At 47.5% G+C, this 18,926-nt stretch overlaps 1 protein-coding gene across 1 annotated transcript in view; it reads right to left on the bottom strand.

The window, feature by feature from the left end:
- Positions 1-18,926, bottom strand: part of LOC142575233 (solute carrier family 2, facilitated glucose transporter member 1-like) — a 59,793-nt gene that overhangs the window by 22,772 nt on the left and 18,095 nt on the right. Inside the window, exons 2-3 of the mRNA XM_075684397.1 lie at positions 15,355-15,453; positions 12,904-13,189 (exon numbers count right to left, since the gene is read on the bottom strand). Coding sequence (XP_075540512.1) covers positions 12,904-13,189; positions 15,355-15,453 — 385 coding nt within the window. The remainder of the gene's footprint in view (positions 1-12,903; positions 13,190-15,354; positions 15,454-18,926) is intronic.

Below are 18,926 nucleotides of genomic sequence, written 5' to 3'. Positions count from 1 at the left end.
CCTGGCCCGGCTACATTCCAACTGCCCTACGTTGAATTTTCGGTGACTACGGAGTCTAATCCGAAAGCATCGTTCACAAATACACATGCAGCATAGGGACAGTCGACACCACTACCTGTGAACGCTGCGGAGGAATATATTGCCCACATTCCATGACAACTGTCCTGCGTGTACAGACAGTCACTCTTTCCTTGGTTTTACTAAACGACCGGCCTCGACGAGAACACGTGATTCTTCAATATCGACATGATCATCATCGCACAAAGCCATCCAAACAGTGCTTTTTCGCGATGTACTGGCCCGTGTGAACGCCTACACTTCCTGTCCTATACTGTGCGCTCACCGCCACCTTCCTCTCCTTCAAATCCTTCTGCATCCTCTTATCTACTTCTGTGCAAGGTAGCCAACGCGATATTCAGATCTGGTTCACCTTACATACGTCCTGCCTGCCTTTTTCCTTAACCCCCCCCCCCCCCCCCCCATCTCTTTATCACACACACAGAAGACTCTCGACGCACATTTTCATGCCACGCCTGGGCTGGATTCTGTTTGTGGTCGTCTAGTCTCGTAACCTTAATCGTAAAAGTGTCCATCATTTTTATATTGCTTCACTTCGACCATTAGAATGCAATATGGAAAACGCAAGGAGGCTAATGAATAACTACCAGTACATGCACCATTCTAGGCTTCATTACAAATACGAACGCACTCACCCACTCACTCTACTATTTTATTCGGTGAATTAGTCAAGTGATACTGAGTGATACATGAAGCAATGTAATGTCTGTCATCCTGCAGCGTTATCTTTTACTCTCAACCGACCTCCCAACTTTTTTCCTACACTTCTAGATCGAGGCCCTCCGAGCGGCCGCTGCTTCTTCGGTGAGATATTGTTTTCTGTTTTCTTCAGGAATTAGTGCTGTGTCGAGACTTCGCTATTGTCCAGAGAGAACGGACATCCCCTGGGATACCTGTGTGCTGGAGATCGCGCACAGTATCGCGTGGTTTTGCTGCGCTCCGCAGCCCATCTACGCCTGCCACGGCGGTGGGCAGCAAAGAACACCGGCACGAGCCATATGTCCGACAGCGCATTCCTAGGCGCATGAGTGCCGCAGAATCGGCGCCGCACTCGGAAGTGCCACACCACGCGCCTAATATCATCAAGCCGGCGACGCTAGTTTTCAACGCTGCCCTACCTTCCAGTGGACCTTCAGTGAATATGGCTGAGACAAGCGAAAGTGAAGCCAAGAAACCACGGGTTGACGACGACAAGACATCTACCTATGAGCTAAGTGAAGATGAAGACATAGACTGCGATGACACGCCGTTCTCCTTGGTATCGTATAAAAAGAAGCGGCCTGAGGGAATACCAGTTGTTTTTCGACCCTCACAGGAAGGGCGCAATTTCTGGCAAGTAAATCCAAACCGCGCTGCGTCGGAAATTGTCTCCGCGGCAAAGGAGAAAGTACAGTCATTCCGCGTGAACAGAGATGGAAGTTTCGCTGTCAACGTTACTTCAGTCTCATCTGCGAGACATCTTCTGTCGATGAGCGAAGTGGCTGGTTTGGGAGTCAAACCATTCATTCCGGCATCTTATACCAAGAATGTCGGCAAGATACGCCATGTGCCAGTTGAGTATACAGAAGAACAACTGGTTGACTTCCTGAAGGACTTTGGCGTGACATCTGCCCGTCGTCAGGCACGCTACAATCGCCAAGAAGATGGAGCGGTAGAATCACGCCCTCTGAGATCTGTCATTCTCCATTTCAGAGAAGATAAACCAATGCCGCAACGAGTGCATCTAGGTTTCACGAGTCATCCCGTAGAAGAATATCACGGCCCTGCTCTGAGATGCTACAACTGCCAGAGATTTGGACATCTATCGAAGAACTGCCGCAGTCCACGTCGCTGCAAGATATGCTCAGAAGACCACGACCATTCAGAGTGCAAGTCTGTGTGTCAGCCAAAGTGTGCCAACTGTGGCGGAAACCATACAGCTTCCTTCTCCGGGTGCCCTCAGAGCAGAGCTGCCTCAAGGTTGCGCAGACATGAGTCGAAATACGGAAGGCTGCCTCCTCGTAATGCGCCCCCACCCAACCTTGAAGCTGTAAGATGCGCGCCTCCAACTGCCAACAAAGAGAAAGAGCAAGTGGTCAATATGAACTATTCTGCAGCTCTAAAGCACTCAGGTCGACAACATTCTGGCAGCGAGCGACACGATCCACCTCCAGAGAACACTACTCATCTTGCTCAGGCTTCGAGTGAACTTAGCCGACCTTCTAAACAACGCCCTGTACCACTGACACAGCAGCCTCGCCTAACATCTGAGCGACTACCTCAACATTCGCCTCAACCACACCTGTCATACCAGCGACCATCTCAGTCAGCTCTTCAGCGACCTGCTTCGAGCACACATGGAGCTTCAGCGTCGTTTGGTGATTACGCGTCTTTACCCGTGGCACAGATGATCCTGCCCGTGCTATTCACAGCTCTGCGTGCAATTCTCAGTGCCATTCCACACGCAAACAACCTTCCAGAGGTAAAAGCACTGCTTTCTATGGAATCGTTGGTGCTTCCACAACCACCAACAGCTGCACTGCAGGCTTACAATGAATAATCGTTACAACAATGTTTTCATATTTCAGTGGAATGCTAACAGCCTTCGAAATAAGTCAGCTGATTTTCGCAAACTAATAGCTCAACATAACTTTCCTGTTTTATGCATACAGGAAGCACGCGTACGAGATGACTTTCGTCTTTCGAACTATGTTATATATAAATCATCGCGCATTGCTGGAAGTAGTAGAGCGATGTTATGCGTGAGAAAAGACCTGCCGTCCTATTTAATACAGTCGAGCGATTCAAACATACCGGAGTTCGTAGCATGCAAGATATCTTTTAGAAATACAAGCGTCACAGTGATCAGTATTTATCTACAATGTTCTACCAAAATATCAGTAGACAGCTTGGTGAATGTGTTTGGTATCGCAAACTCACATGTGCTGGTTTGTGGGGACTTCAACGCACATAACGTCATCTGGGGCAGTGAATATAATGATTCCCGTGGAAGCATTATAGAGTCTGCCGCAGAAAAAAGTAATCTAATTGTGTTAAATGACAGCTCTCCAACGTTCTTGCGGGGGTTTCGTTACTCAAGCTGTATAGATGTTACGCTCTGCTCCCAAGACCTTCTTGATGGTGTTGAATGGTCAACGGACATAGAAACGCACGGTAGTGATCATTTTCCGATCCTGGTCAAACATCGCCTCATACGGAGTGAAGGGACCCGCCGCTACTCAAAGTATACTAATTGGCAAAGTTTTCGGCACCTTTTAAGTAATTCATTGGGTGAAAATCCGAACTATCAAAGTTTTGCAAATACATTGTGTGAGTCCTACAAGAACTGCACAAAGCAAGTCATTGTTCCAAATGAATACGCTGCAGTCGACGGCGAATATGAATGCCTAAGAGCAATTAGAAGGCGCGCAGAACGGGCTTACCGCCGCAGTGGAAAGCTAGACGACTACAAAATGGCACAGAAGGTTCAGTCAACTTCGCGCAGACGCTTACAAAAATTAGGTACAAGAAAATGGCGAGAATACTGCGCGTCGTTGTCTCCGTTTACTCCAGTTCCCAGAATATGGTCCGTTGTCCGATCTTTTAGTGGTCCAGTTACCCAGAGCCATCCCTTTCGAGCCCTTGCCGTAGCTCGAAGCACTCCGGAAACATCTGTTGCTGACGAATTTTGTCAACTTATATCCAGACCAGGAGTTCCGTTTACTTGCCTACAATTTGCAAGTTCGACAACACTAGCAGAACAGAAGCTTCGTGCGTGCTTTATGTCACAACATCCACAACTTGATTGTGAGTTTAGTTTAAATGAATTGAAAAGTGCTCTTTCGTCATGCCGTACAAAGACAACCGCAGGCCCAGATGGTGTTACGTATGTGATGTTAAAGAACCTAGGTCCAGTAGGAAGAATGACTCTTTTGGAGATATTTAATGATATCTGGATAAGAGAGACTCTACCGGATTCATGGAAATTAGCTCGGGTAATTCCAGTGCTAAAACCAGGAAAGACTCCACTTTGTCTTGACTCCTACCGACCCGTCAGTCTCACAAGCTGTTTTTCCAAACTAATGGAGAAGATGATAGACAGTCGACTGCAATGGTGGTGTGAACACACACATGTGTTTTCCGACCACATGACCGGTTTTCGACAAAATCGTTGTACAATAGATGCAGTATTAGATATTGCCACATACGTCGAACATGAACGAAGCTGCGGAAATGTGACAGTAGCAGTATTCTTAGATATTCAAAGAGCATTCGACACTGTAAGTCACATACACGTCCTTGCTGGTATGTTAGAGCTTGGCCTACACGGTCGAACGCTGCGATGGGTGTCAAACTTCTTGAAAGATAGAAAAATATTTATGGAAACAATAGAAGGAGAAAGTAATTATCACAGCATCACGCAGGGCGTTCCGCAGGGCAGTGTTCTCAGTCCGTTTTTATTCAATTGTGTCATGGCAGCCTTGCCACAAAAGCTCCCGTCTGGTCTACGGTATTCTCTGTACGCAGATGACATCTGCATATGGGCCTCTGGTTCTATTATACAAGACATTCAAACAACGCTGCAAGAGGGCCTTGATAGTATCGACACCTTTTTAAAAGAAAGAGGCATGAGTCTTTCATATGCAAAGACAGCCGTACTTCCTTTCACTAGACGACAGTTGATTAATTTCCAACTTAGGCTTAACGGGCAAGCTTTGATGTTTGTGAAAGAGCATAAATTTCTTGGAGTTATTCTTGACCGCCAACTTACATGGGCTTCACACATCCGCGCAATTGAAAAACAGACCAATGCAGTAATAAACGTACTTCGGCGACTCGCAGGCACAACGTGGGGGGGATCAGTCTCTTCGCTACTACAAATTCATAACGCACTCATAAAACAAAAAATTGCTTACTCGGCACCTATTCTCCATGGTTTATCGCAAACTTCTGAGGAACGTCTTCAACGTTTACTAGCAAGGGGGCTGCGAGTGTGTCTTGGGGTTCCGCAGGCTACCTCGAGTTCTTTAGTAATTGCTGAAGCTCGTCACCCCCCATTTCCAGTCATACGAACGGTTGAAACATGCCGACATATTTATCGCATCTTAACCCAACACGAGAAGCATCCATTAAATCTCGCGCTCACCGAAAGAAACAAAAGCAAAATTCACGATGTTGTTCGAGAACATAAAGCATTATTACCAAGATTTGAATTATGCAAAGTGGATGTTAGTTACCCTCCCTGGATGTTAACATACCCTAAAATAGAGTTATCGGTTGACGGAATTATATCTAAGAGAGACATGTTCATAGTAGCCGCACAGCAACTGGCACTCTACCAAATTTACTCATTATATCCCCAGTACATCCACGTCTATACAGATGGTTCGTGTCGTAAAAATTCCTCGACTTCCGCATTCGTCATTCCACATTTAGCGCTAGAGCAAACATTTAAATTATCCCGAGAGACATCTTCCACCATGGCAGAACTATTTGCAATCCTGTGTGCTTTGCGTTTCATAACTTTAGAAAAACATTCGCAAAAATGGGTTATCTTTAGCGATTCGCAAGCCGCTCTCACATTACTACAGAGCAATAAGAAAAATTCTTTGAACACTTCGATATTGTATGAGACGCTCAAAGAACTTACAAAAGCAAGCGCAATGAACCACGTAATTGCATTTCAGTGGATTCCTGGGCACTGCAATATTCCTGGTAATACTGCAGCGGACGCAGCTGCGAATCGAGCGCACAATAACGCAGAGACAACCAATCTTCCCCTATTGCGTAGTGAAGTCCGTCTGATCCTGAGACAGATTTCTTGTCGTCTCAGCAAAACTACCTGGTTTGACCAGCAAACTAAGAACTCGGAGTTATACTCAATAGACCCATGTATAAACTTATCAATGCCGGAAACTCTAAGAGACAACAGAAAATTTGAAACTTTGGTACACCGGCTGCGTCTTGGTACTGCATTTACGAGACACTTCTTGTACAGAATAAAACGTGTCTCTAGTCCGCAGTGTTCTTGTGGCCATCCAGACGAAGATGTGCATCATCTTCTTCTCGAGTGCTCGAAATACGATACACAAAGAACGGTACTGCAAGCTAATTTGTTTATATTAGACAGAAGACCATTTACTCTAAAAAAGATACTCGGCCCATGGCCAACGGCGGGCCTTCAAAAAAGAGCGCTTCTTGCTCTGAAAAAGTTTTTAGAGGAGACCAACATTTTGGGGAAATATTAAGTCTTAGATGATCCGAATACGCTAAATGAGTTACATAAACGTTGTTCGTGGTGCGTAGTTGGTTTATGTGGGGATCGCAACTTTTACGCAATACATATAATTCTGTCCTTTACTTGGAGTGCATTACAAGTGTTGTTGTGTGTTTTGGCTGTTCGAAACATCGGACTTCATATATGCGTACGTGGACTGAACTCATGCACAGAACTTTGCGACTCATGTACTGTTGGACTGTATATTTTTCATTGATCCGGTGTTCTACTAAGTGTTATATTTAGTGTCGCTATTCTCCCTTTTTGCGCAAATTTGTTTCGTCAGCCAAGTGACAAGGAGTAGCCGGTGCCACCACATAAAGGCGCCAACCTCTCCTAACATTCACTTCAATAAAAAAAAAAAAAAAAAAATGCTTACGACGATCTTCTACATCGCCTGCGGCCGGTTATACAATGGCATGATATCTGCTGTGACGAAGCTCGCCTACAACTTGACTTGAAGTGGAACTTCATCAATGCAGGCGATAACGATATCAAGTGAATGAAACTCGCTGCGTACGTGTGCACCTTTGTATCAGGACATTTGCTATGACAGTGATTTTGCTTTTACATTTAAACTCATTGCAACCTCCGTGTCCCAGATCCCTGTATTTGTTCAACTTCGACTTGCCACGAAGCCGAAATATTTGCTGACCTCGGTCATGTTCTCAAAGCAAACCTTTCGTGATCTTCGTGAAAATGAATACCCAGCCTTTCTCCTGACACCGTAAGTCCCGTAAGTATCCAATCTTGTAAATTGTGTTCAGGATATTCAATGAGTCACAGTCTGCAAGGGCTATGGCGGCATTATTAGCACATATATATATATTTTTTTACCTACCCGCCTTCGCTTAACTGCGACGTATTAGTGTCATGGGTGGCCGTGTCGTTTTGCACGTAGCTTTTAAAAAACATTTAAGAAAACGCATCGTGAAAGGACAACTGAGCTTTATTGCGGCTAGTCTTGACATGCGCCGGTCTGTTATCTAATTGCGCATATAACGTCCGTTATCTTGACCTTCGCCTGAGGAAGAGATTGAGTTGGACGCCTGCGGTGTCTGCAGTGTAGTAGGTCTACGCCTTTGTCGCTTTCCTGCCGACGTCGCGCGAATGGAGATTCAGTCGCGTCAGCTGAGATCTCACCTTGGCCTCTGCCAAGAAATGCAATCAAGGGCCAAGTTCAGGACCCGTCTTCGTGGTGGAGTTCGAAACCCAAGATGGCTATGTCGCTGCTTAGTTTGCGGCTGGCGGTGATGTCGTCACTTCGTTTTCTCTTGCCAACAATGTGCGATTACCTCGAGAGACGCTGCGCACACCAGAGGAACGTGCTGTTTGTCACGTGGGCAATCTTATCTCGCCCTTCTTTAAGGGCTCCGTAAACAAGGCAGGAGATAGCTCTACTCCTGACGAGTGACAACGGGTTTTGTGAGGCCATGGGCAACGCAGACGGCACGACGCGAGGGGGAACACAGCCGCACGCCTTAGCTTCTCCGTGTATCACCCCGCCTTTCAAGGGCGTCCCGATTCAACAGGTGCCACTTGGTGACACGCCCCGTTAGATTCGGTGTAAGTTTAGCTTAGCCGTGTTTTAGTTCTAGCACTCTAGCTCATATATTCGGTTGTGGTCGAACGCTTAATATACCATGTTTGTCCACTTGAATATCGCAGTCTTAACCATCTCTCTCATCACGAACAAAATGCGAAGGGGTGGGTCAACAGTAACCGAAGCCAGAAAGCTGATTTGAAAGGTGCATGTCGCGCTTTCTTTTTTAATAAAAGAGAGAGCTTGTGAGGTTCTCGATGTAGAAAAAGACAACGAAATGACGGTAAATTGAAAACGTGGCCGCTTCGCTCAAAGGTGTACGGGGGGGGGGGGGAGGGGAAGACGTTGCTGCGAAGCATTGATAGCGATAGCAAAATTAAGCGGCTTGCAAGACTCCATTCCATTCTCAAGAACAGACAGCAATGAAAATTTGTGTGCTTGCAAATGAAACCATAATATCTTTATGGAACACACCAAGCTTGAAGCACACACGTCTACACCGACTAGACCCGTCCCTTCAACTTCGACCCCCATCTCGACTCTCTCGACTCGAGACAGCGGCACTTTACCGACTGTGGCTTGGTATCGCTTTTACAAGATCTTTCGCCTTCCGGGATGGACGAGAGCTCGGCTTGCAGTCACTGCGGCGGCGAGGAGACTACAAAACACGAACATTGCCACTGTCCTCGATACAGCGCGCACCGGCTGTCCCTAGCTGCCGTCTTGGCACGCCTTGACGACAGGCCACTTTCAGAACAGACAGCGGCTGACATTAACTGTCGTCGCGCCTAAAGTCGGTCAAGGCTTTGTTGACTTTTTTACATGGCAGTGGCCTGTTACTATAATGAGCCATCCCGTCCTTTTTTTTTCACGCCTTTGTTTTTGTTACCGTTCTTCTTTTCGTCTTTACTACTCCTTTGCCTTCCCCTAGTGCAGGGTCGCAAACCGGAGGATTTAACCCTGGGTTGCGCTCTGCCTCCGAGGTACGACATGTTGGCGTGACGCAGCACGCAAGCCAACTACTGCTGGGCAGAAAGAACAACCCGTCACAGCTACCACGCGTTTCACAACGCTGGCGACACATCTCGGTAGTGCATGAAATGTTTCCCGTCGGCGTTGGTCAGTACCCAATGAGAGAGAAAGGGCAAAGACAGAGAGGCTAACCAGAAGGAAACACTAGGTTTGCTACCCCACGCTGGGAAGAGAGACCAGATGGAGGTAAAGAGATAGGAAAGTAGAGATAGAAATAAGGGGAGCGCAGACATACAATCACAGCCGGCCACTGTTACCACATACTGTGACCACACAGTAGTAGCTCTTGTAGTACTGTAAACATCACTTCAGGCTACAAGCGCTTGTGCAGGACTGTCGTCCGTAAAAACTGAAATATTCGATACCGTTAGCTTTACAATCACTCTCCGTTCCGCTCAGACCAGTGCGTATAGACAGCGAATAAGCAGAGAGAGAGAGAGAAGGGAAGACGGAAAGGCAGGGAGGTTAACCAGACTGAGTCCAGTTTGCTACCCCACACGTGGGGAGGGGAATGGGGAGTGAAAGAGGGAGAGAGAGAGAACTTAGGTGTAGGATGTCTATAGTCGGGCACTCAAGTCTGTTGCCCTCAGGTAGCGACAAAGCGCTCGAACTGCTTTCTGGGCCAATGAGCTGTGAGGCCAGGCTCCCAAGATCTTCGCTTCCGTAAATGGCCTGTCATCCAGTCTATTCAAGGCACACTGGAGGGTCGCACGTTGATTATCGAAGCGAGAACAGTGGCACAGAAGGTGACTGATGGTCTCTTCTCACTTGCACGTAGCGCACATTGGTGAATCCGCCATTCCAATACGATAGCTGTAGGAGTTGGTGAATGCTACTCCTACCCACAGCCGACACAGCAGTGTTGCGTCACGTCGTGGAAGGTTCGCTGGTAATGTAAGGTTCAGTGATGGGTCGAGGCTGTGTAAACGACACTTAGAGTTCTGTGGTGTATGCCAGCAACGTAACGTGATTGTACGAGCGAGACTGCGAAGCTCTCTTGCAGCGTCGACTCTGGATAAAGGTATAAGGAGTGTCGGTGAGCCAGCCTGGGCACGTCGGGCAGCGTCATCGGCGAGGTGATTACCAACGATGCCACAATGTCCCGGGAGCCACTGAAATATGATATCATATCCTCTTTCAGATGCACAATGGCAGGTTTCGTTGATTTGTGACACCAGCTGTTCATAATTGCCACGTCGTAAACTTCGCAAGCTCTGGAGGGCTGCTTTCGAGCAGCAATACTAGTGGACGTGCTTATAGTATGTCTGCGCACAACGCTCGTATCAGCGTAAGGCATAACGGTGTCCTGCACCGAGCGGATTGCGCGAACCGTTGGCGGTGAGTCCACGTCGCTTCGTGCTTTCTGCAACCAAGCGCAATCCGCGTCTCCGAAGAAGCGTGCGTGCACAAGCAGCGCATGTGCCGCCGATGACGGTAAAGCACGACGACTACGGCACCAACGGTGATGGCGCGAAAGCACCTCAAGCGTCTATCTATTTCTATCGCAATAAACAGAATCGCAGAGGTTCGCGTTTTACCAGTGAAGATCGAATCGGCAGCTTCCGCATATCACGTATGCCCCCTTGGCGACTCAACTTAGGGAATTGGCTATGCTTACACGTACATTTGGGAGTATACTTCTGTAAATGCGTCCGCCAAGTAGCCCCATAAGTATCGATGAATCCAGCTCCAGATAACGGCAGCTGTTGCTTTTGGTTGTCAACCTATGTTAAAAAAAAAGCATGTTCTATTTCTGCCAATAAGATTGCCAGTTTCAGGTTGTAAGGAGTTATTTTTCATATCGTTTATTTGTTTACCTAAAGAAGCCTATCAATATCCAGGGTTTTGTTTTTATAATAATCTACGACGTGTAGTGCGCCTGGGGTACGGAGATGTTGTAGCGGAAATTGCAGATTAATTTAGAAGGCTTAGATGATATATGGCAAAGTGACTCGGAGCTCACTGTATGATCCCTTATCGCGATATCTTTACGGGCATCCGTGAAGGATGACCCCTGGAGGGGTCCTGAAATTTTTCTGCTCAGTGGGGCTCAGACTCTTCTAGCTACCTATGATGCAGGTCTACTGCGCAGCCACACTCACGAAAGGGTGTCTTCATTCGTTTGCTATCATGTCAAATAAAGCACACTCACCACATGTGTCTTCTTGCCAGCTGGCAAACATGGCTCGCTTGCTCGTGGTAACTGTTACTCGGCAACACTGACTTTTTGCCCACCGAAAAACAAGCAAGATCTGAAGAGAACGGCAAGCTCCTACGGGAAGTAAGCGCTATACATTTATAGCTCTAAATGCGGAGCGTCTGTGTGGAAACAAGGACTTTTCGCTTTAGAGTTCGCGTCTGCAGCACTGGCAGACAATATATGTCAAGATTTGGGGACTCAGAAAAGCTCATGAGTTATAATCTTGCTAACCGTATGCTAGCGTATGTTTTACGTACCAACTACGCCCATATAACTTGTTTTCCTTCACTAAAATATTGTCAGGCGCTTTACCAGCATTGAACTCGGCATAGAAAGTTTGGCATAACCTAAGTACGTGAAGAGGAAGGCTATGAGCCACCCCAATTTCTGTTCTGAAGAGTAAATAGCCCGTACGGCAAATAGCTGGATTTTTTTGCCAAAATAATTATGCCGAGTGATCGCCCTCGACGAACTTTACAATGAGAGATATCATTAGCCTTCCCTACACTGATAAGCGTGCAAAATCATCTTAAGAAACAGTGGGCTGAATCCGGCCTACGAACAGCAGTGATGATGCATACTGCTATAGCTCTTACGTGCTCACTCTAGCGCATAGAGTGGCCGGACGGGCATGCACCGTCCTCGAAAACAGCGCCGATAGAAGCGCTGAAGCCAAACGCGAAGCACCACTCCACAGCTGAGATAAAGCGCCTCCTGAACTGAAACTGAAGAGGTGTCTCTAAGTGCCAAAGCAAGATAGGTGCTCCGAGGACGTGGGACTAACGGCTCTCCAAGCCCTAGCTGTATGTGTGCCCCAGAAGTGGCTATAGTTCGCACGGAATTTTTGTAGGCTCGCTTATTTCCACAATGTAAAGCCACAAGAATACGCCACTTAGTGACAGTAGTGTCACAGATATTATAGTGCGCGGTGGAGCAACCGGCACAGGACGGTTGCTAGGCCAACGGAGAGAGATAGAGAGAAAGAGAGAGATCAGCTATGGAGGTTATATTTTTGAGCAGAGAGAAATTGCGGTGCCATGCCCCGTAGCACTTCATATAAAAACTTATGTCGCAGTCAATCACCTATTTGCAGCTCGATTGATGCACTTAGGGGCACTGCAGATCCGCATATAGCATCACCCACGTATACCACGATTGCATGCCCGCAAGCCTTCAATGAACTTCGGTCTTCAGATAGAATGTCAGTAAAGTACGGTATCTGGTCGGCAATCAAGTGAAAGATAAACTGCCATGCTGCAATGAGGGCAGTTTATTTGCTCACATTGGATCCACATCCACAAGGCGCAGTTCTCAACAGCCATGGTAGAACGTAACACGCCTACATCAGCAATGTGTTCTGCCAGACATTTGGATGGTTACAACAGGCATCCCTTGCGTTCATTACTGTAATCTATAGATTCAGGTGAAGCAGTGATTATCACGTCATTATACCGTGGAACCAAAATGCCTGCATAGCAATGAATTCTAATAGTGGAGGATAGAAAAAGGGTCAGGAACTCACGTACAATGTCACTATGCCCTTTTAAGGGATAAAGAAATCTGCACAAATCACCGAAGACGATTGTATGACTATATATGTACGATTCTCTCATTCTATAGTCCAACCACCGACCACAGCATAAAAACCCGCCAGAGAACACGAAAAGCACATTAAAAAAAATTGCGGAAGCACAATACCGTAATGTATCACTGTGGGTAATGACGACGGAGGTGAAATTCTATACGTTGACAAAGTCGAAAAGCAGCGGCATTAGCGGGTGCCAACGAACTGACCGGCATTCACTCCCGCGACCAGGCGTCCGACGACGAGCAGCTCGCAGGACGCGGCTCCCCTGGCCAGCGTGAGCAGCGCGGCAGCGGCGAACACCAGGCCGCTGTTGAGCATGAGCCCGCCCTTGCGGCCGAACCGCTCGGCCACGACGGCGGTGAGTAGGCCGCCCAGCATGCCCCCGACGCAGAACACCGCCACGAACACGCTGAACACCAGCGTCACCGCGCTGCGCGGCGTCGGCTCGCCGTAGCGTTCCGCCAACGTTTCGTTGATGAACGACTCCAGCACCTGCGCGCGGCAGTGGATGCGAGCATCGATTCAAGAGGCTGGACACGTCCGCACATACCGTGCCTACGAAATAAATACGAAGCTTTTATGAGGAACACTCGAGTGCGAAAAAACCGTAGTCAGCATAAACGCTCCTATATATCGTTTGCAGAAGAAGAAACAGTACGAGGACATTCCAAAAGAACTACTTCTTGGGAAAGTCGGTGCTTAGGCTTTGTGTACACTCCTGTTGGGGGGCGTCGTTTGGAACGTAATAAAAGGACATAGGAGAGACAGTGAAGCGCCTCCGTCCTCTTCTATCATTTTTCACGTTCTAAACCACGGGCCAAAACAAGAATGTACATCAAAACGAAGATATTGTTAGATTAAGGCGGATTTTGCATTGCGGACACCTGAAATCAACTCCTCTGCCGGAGCACTATCTTTAAATAGGAACAATTATTTTATTCTATCGAAACCTTGAAGGTCATGTCGGTCTTACCTGTCTTGTTCTGCTCGTAGCAACGTTATACTGTCGACCTGCCATCCATATTTCCTGCACGCTCAACACGTAACTGATCACTTATGATGATGCCAGAGCACAGGCGCTGGTAGCTTTGTACTGACTACGGGTCCTTAGTAATGAACAAAAGTTTAAGGGTGAGATGTCGGGAAGCACTTGGAAATGGCTCCTCTACTGTCAGCTTTTCTCTTCAGACGACCCCGTACAGTGAGTTGGCACCGCGGATAGAGTCCTTCCGACACGAAAGGCGATAAAGCAGTCAGGAACAAGAGTAATTCGAGTGGCTCAAGTCCAATTCGCGTTACTCGTCTTTTAGGAACAATGTCGCGTGCACAGGCCTCCAAGAACTGATGAGTTTTGCGGGTGCTTTAATATGTTGTTCATTCAACCAGCATAAGTTGGCGCTGTCAGGTGGTTTTTGTATCTCTTGGGGCAGGATAAATACGAGGGCGGATCATAAAGTCTTTGCCCCTACTTTTTTAAATCAAATTATGGCTCTAAATGTAAAGTCAACATATCGATTCCCAGCGGTGGACCTTTCTTCAAGTTTCTCGGACCGGCTCAGCCTTACCTTCAGGTAGCTCCGCGGCACGGCGCTGCTGTCAGTTGTTGAAGATGGCGGTTGTGCTTCACGCGTCCACGGCGCACGAGCAACGAAGTGTGATTCGTTTTCTATGAGTATGAGATGAACGCCCATCAAAATCGACAGGGGAATGCAGTCCACGTATGGAGAAAGGTGTCTCGCTTTGAGAACTGTGAGTTGGTGGTGGCGTGAGACTTGCATATGAACATGAGCGTGGCTCTAGAGTCAGCCGGACGAATTCTACCGCAGGGGCATCTCAAATTTAGTGCTGCGATGGGACAAATGTCTGAACTGGTGTGGGGACTATGTGCAAAAATACTGTAAGGTACGTAGAATAGTACGTATATCTGTAATTACCTGTATGTACGTTATTTTGGCTAATAAAAAATAGGGGCAAAACCTTTCTCATTCACCCTCGTAGTTGTGGAGGGCCTTTGTAGTCAACGTTTTGACAAAGAGGCTCGCCTTTATCATGGAAACCATCTTGTATTCGTCCTTTTGTTCCTGCCAAGACCAAGGCAATTTCCCTTATCGAGACGTCGGCTCAAGCGAGATATCAATTTCTTGTGAACCTCTGCTTTCTTGGGGCAGGAGAAGAGCTTGTCCCGGAATATGCGACATGTGGAGCTAAATGGTAGGGCTTGCAAAAAAGAGATGAAGTTAAGCTGCAGCTGCTCTGCAGTAAACAGGTATTCACTAGAAATTAATTATCATACAAAGCATGGGATGGACTTACATACGCAGTGCTTGCGCATTTTTCACTCTCAAAAAAAAAGAGCCAGGGACAAAGTTATGGAAACATGAGCTCTAATGTTTAAAGCGTAACCGTCATGGAAGCACCGAAAGTCATTTCGTTATACTGTGGTTACTTTTTTCTTCTGTAGAGTGGTAGTACGCACCAAGCTTGCCCCGAGCGGGAGCACCATTTAGGGAGATGTTTTCAGAAAAATGAACTCTCTCTTTCCTAAATGCCGCTCGCTTTCCCCCAGTGTCACTGTTGCTTTGTTTTGCGGCTTCCAAGAGCCCATGTTCCAAACCATGGCCCCAGAAGTGCTTTTGCGGTCTCCTAAGCGTGCGCACCTCTTGCGGTGAGTTGACGACTCCAAGGTGGTAGCCATGCTGGAAGGCGGATCCCACGGCGGACGACAGCACGGCTAGCACCAGTGTCGGCGTCAGGCCCTGCGAGGCACACGCGCTCGTTAGATGGACTGGCAACGCATCGAAGGCGGACACTTGGGCACGTGCTGTACTACCTAACGCGAACCTTACCCTTCACCCGGAATAATAATTGCATGGTGGCTTCCTGAAAGTAAACTAATGTGCAGTGGAGAGGTCGGCGATGTGGGACGGTTTGAGGAGTGCGACAGTTTAAACAAGTTCAACACCACTTGAGCTACACAAATGAGTAAACCATTCACAAAAAGCACCATCGTACATATAGTCTCCATAGTAATTTCCCACTACTTTGCTGTGGAGAAGTGCGAGTGAACTAAAATGTCTCTCTCGACTGCACAATGCAATTAACTAGCAGTTTGGCTGTTACCACATTGAAGCCAAAACAGCAGGGGCCAGGTGTGCGGAAGAACAAACATATTCAAAACATTAATTTACGCAATGTTTTCTGCCAGAGTGCTCTTAATATTAATCGACTATTCTTCCACGTAAAAGGAAAATTTCGTTCTGTACTGTGTCCTTGGGACGAATGGTACAATACGATGGAGGGAGAAGTGGCACACCTTCCCTACCCCTCCCTAAATGAGCTACATGCTTTGGTTTTGTCAAGCAATGACAAAAAAATTAAATTGTGGGGTTTTACGTGCCAAAACTACAATTTGATTACGAGGCACGCCGTTGTGGGGGACTCCGAAATAATTTGGACCACCAGGAGTTCTTTAACCTGCACCTACGCTTAAGTACACGGGCGTCCCCATCGAAATGCGGCCACTGTCGCCGGTATTCGATCCTGCGACCTCGTGCTTAGAGCCCAACGCCACGAGCAAAGGCATCATGCCGAAGCTGCCAGAGCGCCAAGTGACAGTATGAAAGAAATGACTGAGTTATTTGTTTGTCTTCAGTGGGGACCTGCCCACATGTAAGTTCAAGTGGACAACTTTTCGGGCTATATGTATAATGTGTCCTCATTCCTCCAGTGTGATGTCCCACTCCTCAAATAGTTACACTGGAGCGGAACACATTTCATTGTCTGCAATATTTTTTCTACAAAGCTTCCAGAACGTCCTAGAAGGAGTTCCTGTGGTAATGTAGGAGAATGTCTGGTGCAAATTTGGAGCATCTATATGAAAAATCAACTAAGCATCGAATTCAAACGTGAAAACCATCCCATTTTCCCCACTTTTCCCCTACAACACGTCGTGTCGCTGCAAAGTGGTTCCCCAAGTTCGACAAGCAAAAGTGAACGATGACCACTTTTAATCTTCCAAAGGGAGTGTAATATCACGTTGAAGTTAGCACTTTCTTTAAATGTGTGAGCTGCCGGCCTCACATCGTTCAATGCAGAAAGAGCAAGACAAAGTGCACGGTGTCCTAAAACAAAACGTACAGAGACATAATCTGCTCCAGTTACAACTTCTGCAGCAAAACGGCAAAACCTAGGCACTTGCAGCGATGAGATCGAATGCTGCAAACGGCCCTCTGCGACGTGTGCCTCCGATATCCCCGAGCAGCGATCTTTGCCCTCCTCTCCCTCTTGCCCAGGACAACTTTGGCACGTGACGACGCGGTGGCACGGAAGCGAGAATCGTGCTGCGGCTGCTATCGGCTTGGAAATAGTCGTCGTGGCTCAAAATTCTGATAGCCACAAAGATTACTTGAAGGCTATCATCACACCCAGGGCTGATGGAAGGGTCCTGAACGATATAGTGACATACTTTTTTTTTTCGCAAGTGTTCGTAGTCGACTTCATTTGTGCAAAAACAACTAGACGCGGGCACAAAAACATGGCAAAACGCGCGCGCGCCAGGACGCGCAGGATAGACGTAGCGCATGCGCTGTGCTTCGTCTTCTCGGCCTGTCGCCAGCGCTGTTCGCCCCGCTTAAGCGATTATATAGTTTTCATGCGAAATGTCGTTTTGTCCGGTATCTTGCAAGCTATTGGAACATCGAGACATATGAAAGTAAAAGCAAAAGTATTGAAATGAAGAAACTGCAATTTACGTCACCGAAAGAAACTTTACCCCGCACATTAAATATTGCAGATAAGAAGCGTACACCCTTAGATTGTCATGAGCACGATTCGTACGCTGTCAACACACCGTAACGTACCGCTTCGGTTTCCCTTGCATACTACGACCACAGAACGCGATCGATAGTTACATTAAGCACACACTTGTCAGAATCTAACCGCAGCAATGCACAATATAACACTCGCAACTTTCGTGATTTTGGTTCAGATGCTCGTAATGAAACGACTGCAAAGCTCATCCGAGCCCTCTGTAGTGCGCACAGCGAAACAACGCGCTGCGCTTGTCCTCCCCACAGCCGTTGATTACGCCACGCTGGACTGACCGTCCAGAAGGCTACATAACGGCGCGAAACGCTGGCACAAGTATCTCTGGTGCCTGGCATCCATCGGCGCCTCTCGCGTCGCAGGTCGCCGCCAGCGCCGCCAACCGGCCGTCGAACGGGGGACAGTCCCCCGCTCCCGCTGTCCAGCACGACGGAGGGACGGCGTGTCCACTCGTGCAGCGTGCACAAAGCGGCCCTAAATATAAAAGCACGGCCGAATCCCACGGCGATCGACGCCGGGATCGGCCAAGCGCGAACGCCGGTCTCCGGCCAGCTTGTTTATGAAGGACGGCTGCTCTCACTTGGCCGGAGAGATGCGGCCACGGTGGCCGACGAAGCTCGCGACACGAGCCGGCCGCGATCGTTCGGCGCAGAGCACGCGAGGGAGGGCAGCGCTCGGGATTCTCGCTTTCTCGAAACAGAGACCCCGTGACCTTACGCTGAGAAGTTACTCAACCGACACTTGTCAATGAAACTCACTTGGCTACCAGTGTCGCTTCTTATTTTTTTTTTAAATAATGGTTAACCCACCTTTACGGTCAGCGAAAGCTAAAGGTTTTTCTTGTTTGCTTAATTTCCCTTGACAGCACATCTCAAGCATAATTACCTGCAAGAGCAAGTGAAATGTCTGAAAGAACGCTTATCTTGTACCTTCTTCAAAACGAAGGCAAGAAATTTAACAAGGATACTTCTCGCAACACTTGCTTTTTATTTATCTGTCAATTTTTCTCTGTACAATTCTTTTTCGAGAAGATAAATTTGATTTATCAAAAAATTTTGTTTAACCCACATAAATATTAGGGCGCCCTTATGTTCCAGCTGCTTCTTGCACCCCCCCTCCCCTCCATAAAAGCAAGTACATATAAAAATGCCAGAAACAAATATAGAACGAGCAGACCCAGATTCTACAGTCTGCGTAATAGGTTCCGCTATATCTTCCTGCCTTGAGAACCTCCAGCTAAAACACCAGCTTTGTGTTTGCTGAGAATTAATAAAAGAGGCATCCAGGTTTCATACGTCCGCAGTGGTGACTAACTTTTTGTTGTCTCTCTGATGGAGCATTTGCCGAAGCAGTTTGCGAAGGTAAATCCTCCTGAATCAAATCAATCACCGCCACAAATTGTGTC

Source organism: Dermacentor variabilis, chromosome 3, assembly GCF_050947875.1.
Source record: "Dermacentor variabilis isolate Ectoservices chromosome 3, ASM5094787v1, whole genome shotgun sequence".
Taxonomy (NCBI): Eukaryota; Metazoa; Arthropoda; class Arachnida; order Ixodida; family Ixodidae; genus Dermacentor; species Dermacentor variabilis.
The sequence above is the reverse complement of the archived record's forward strand: the minus strand, read 5'-3'. Positions and strand labels throughout refer to the sequence as shown.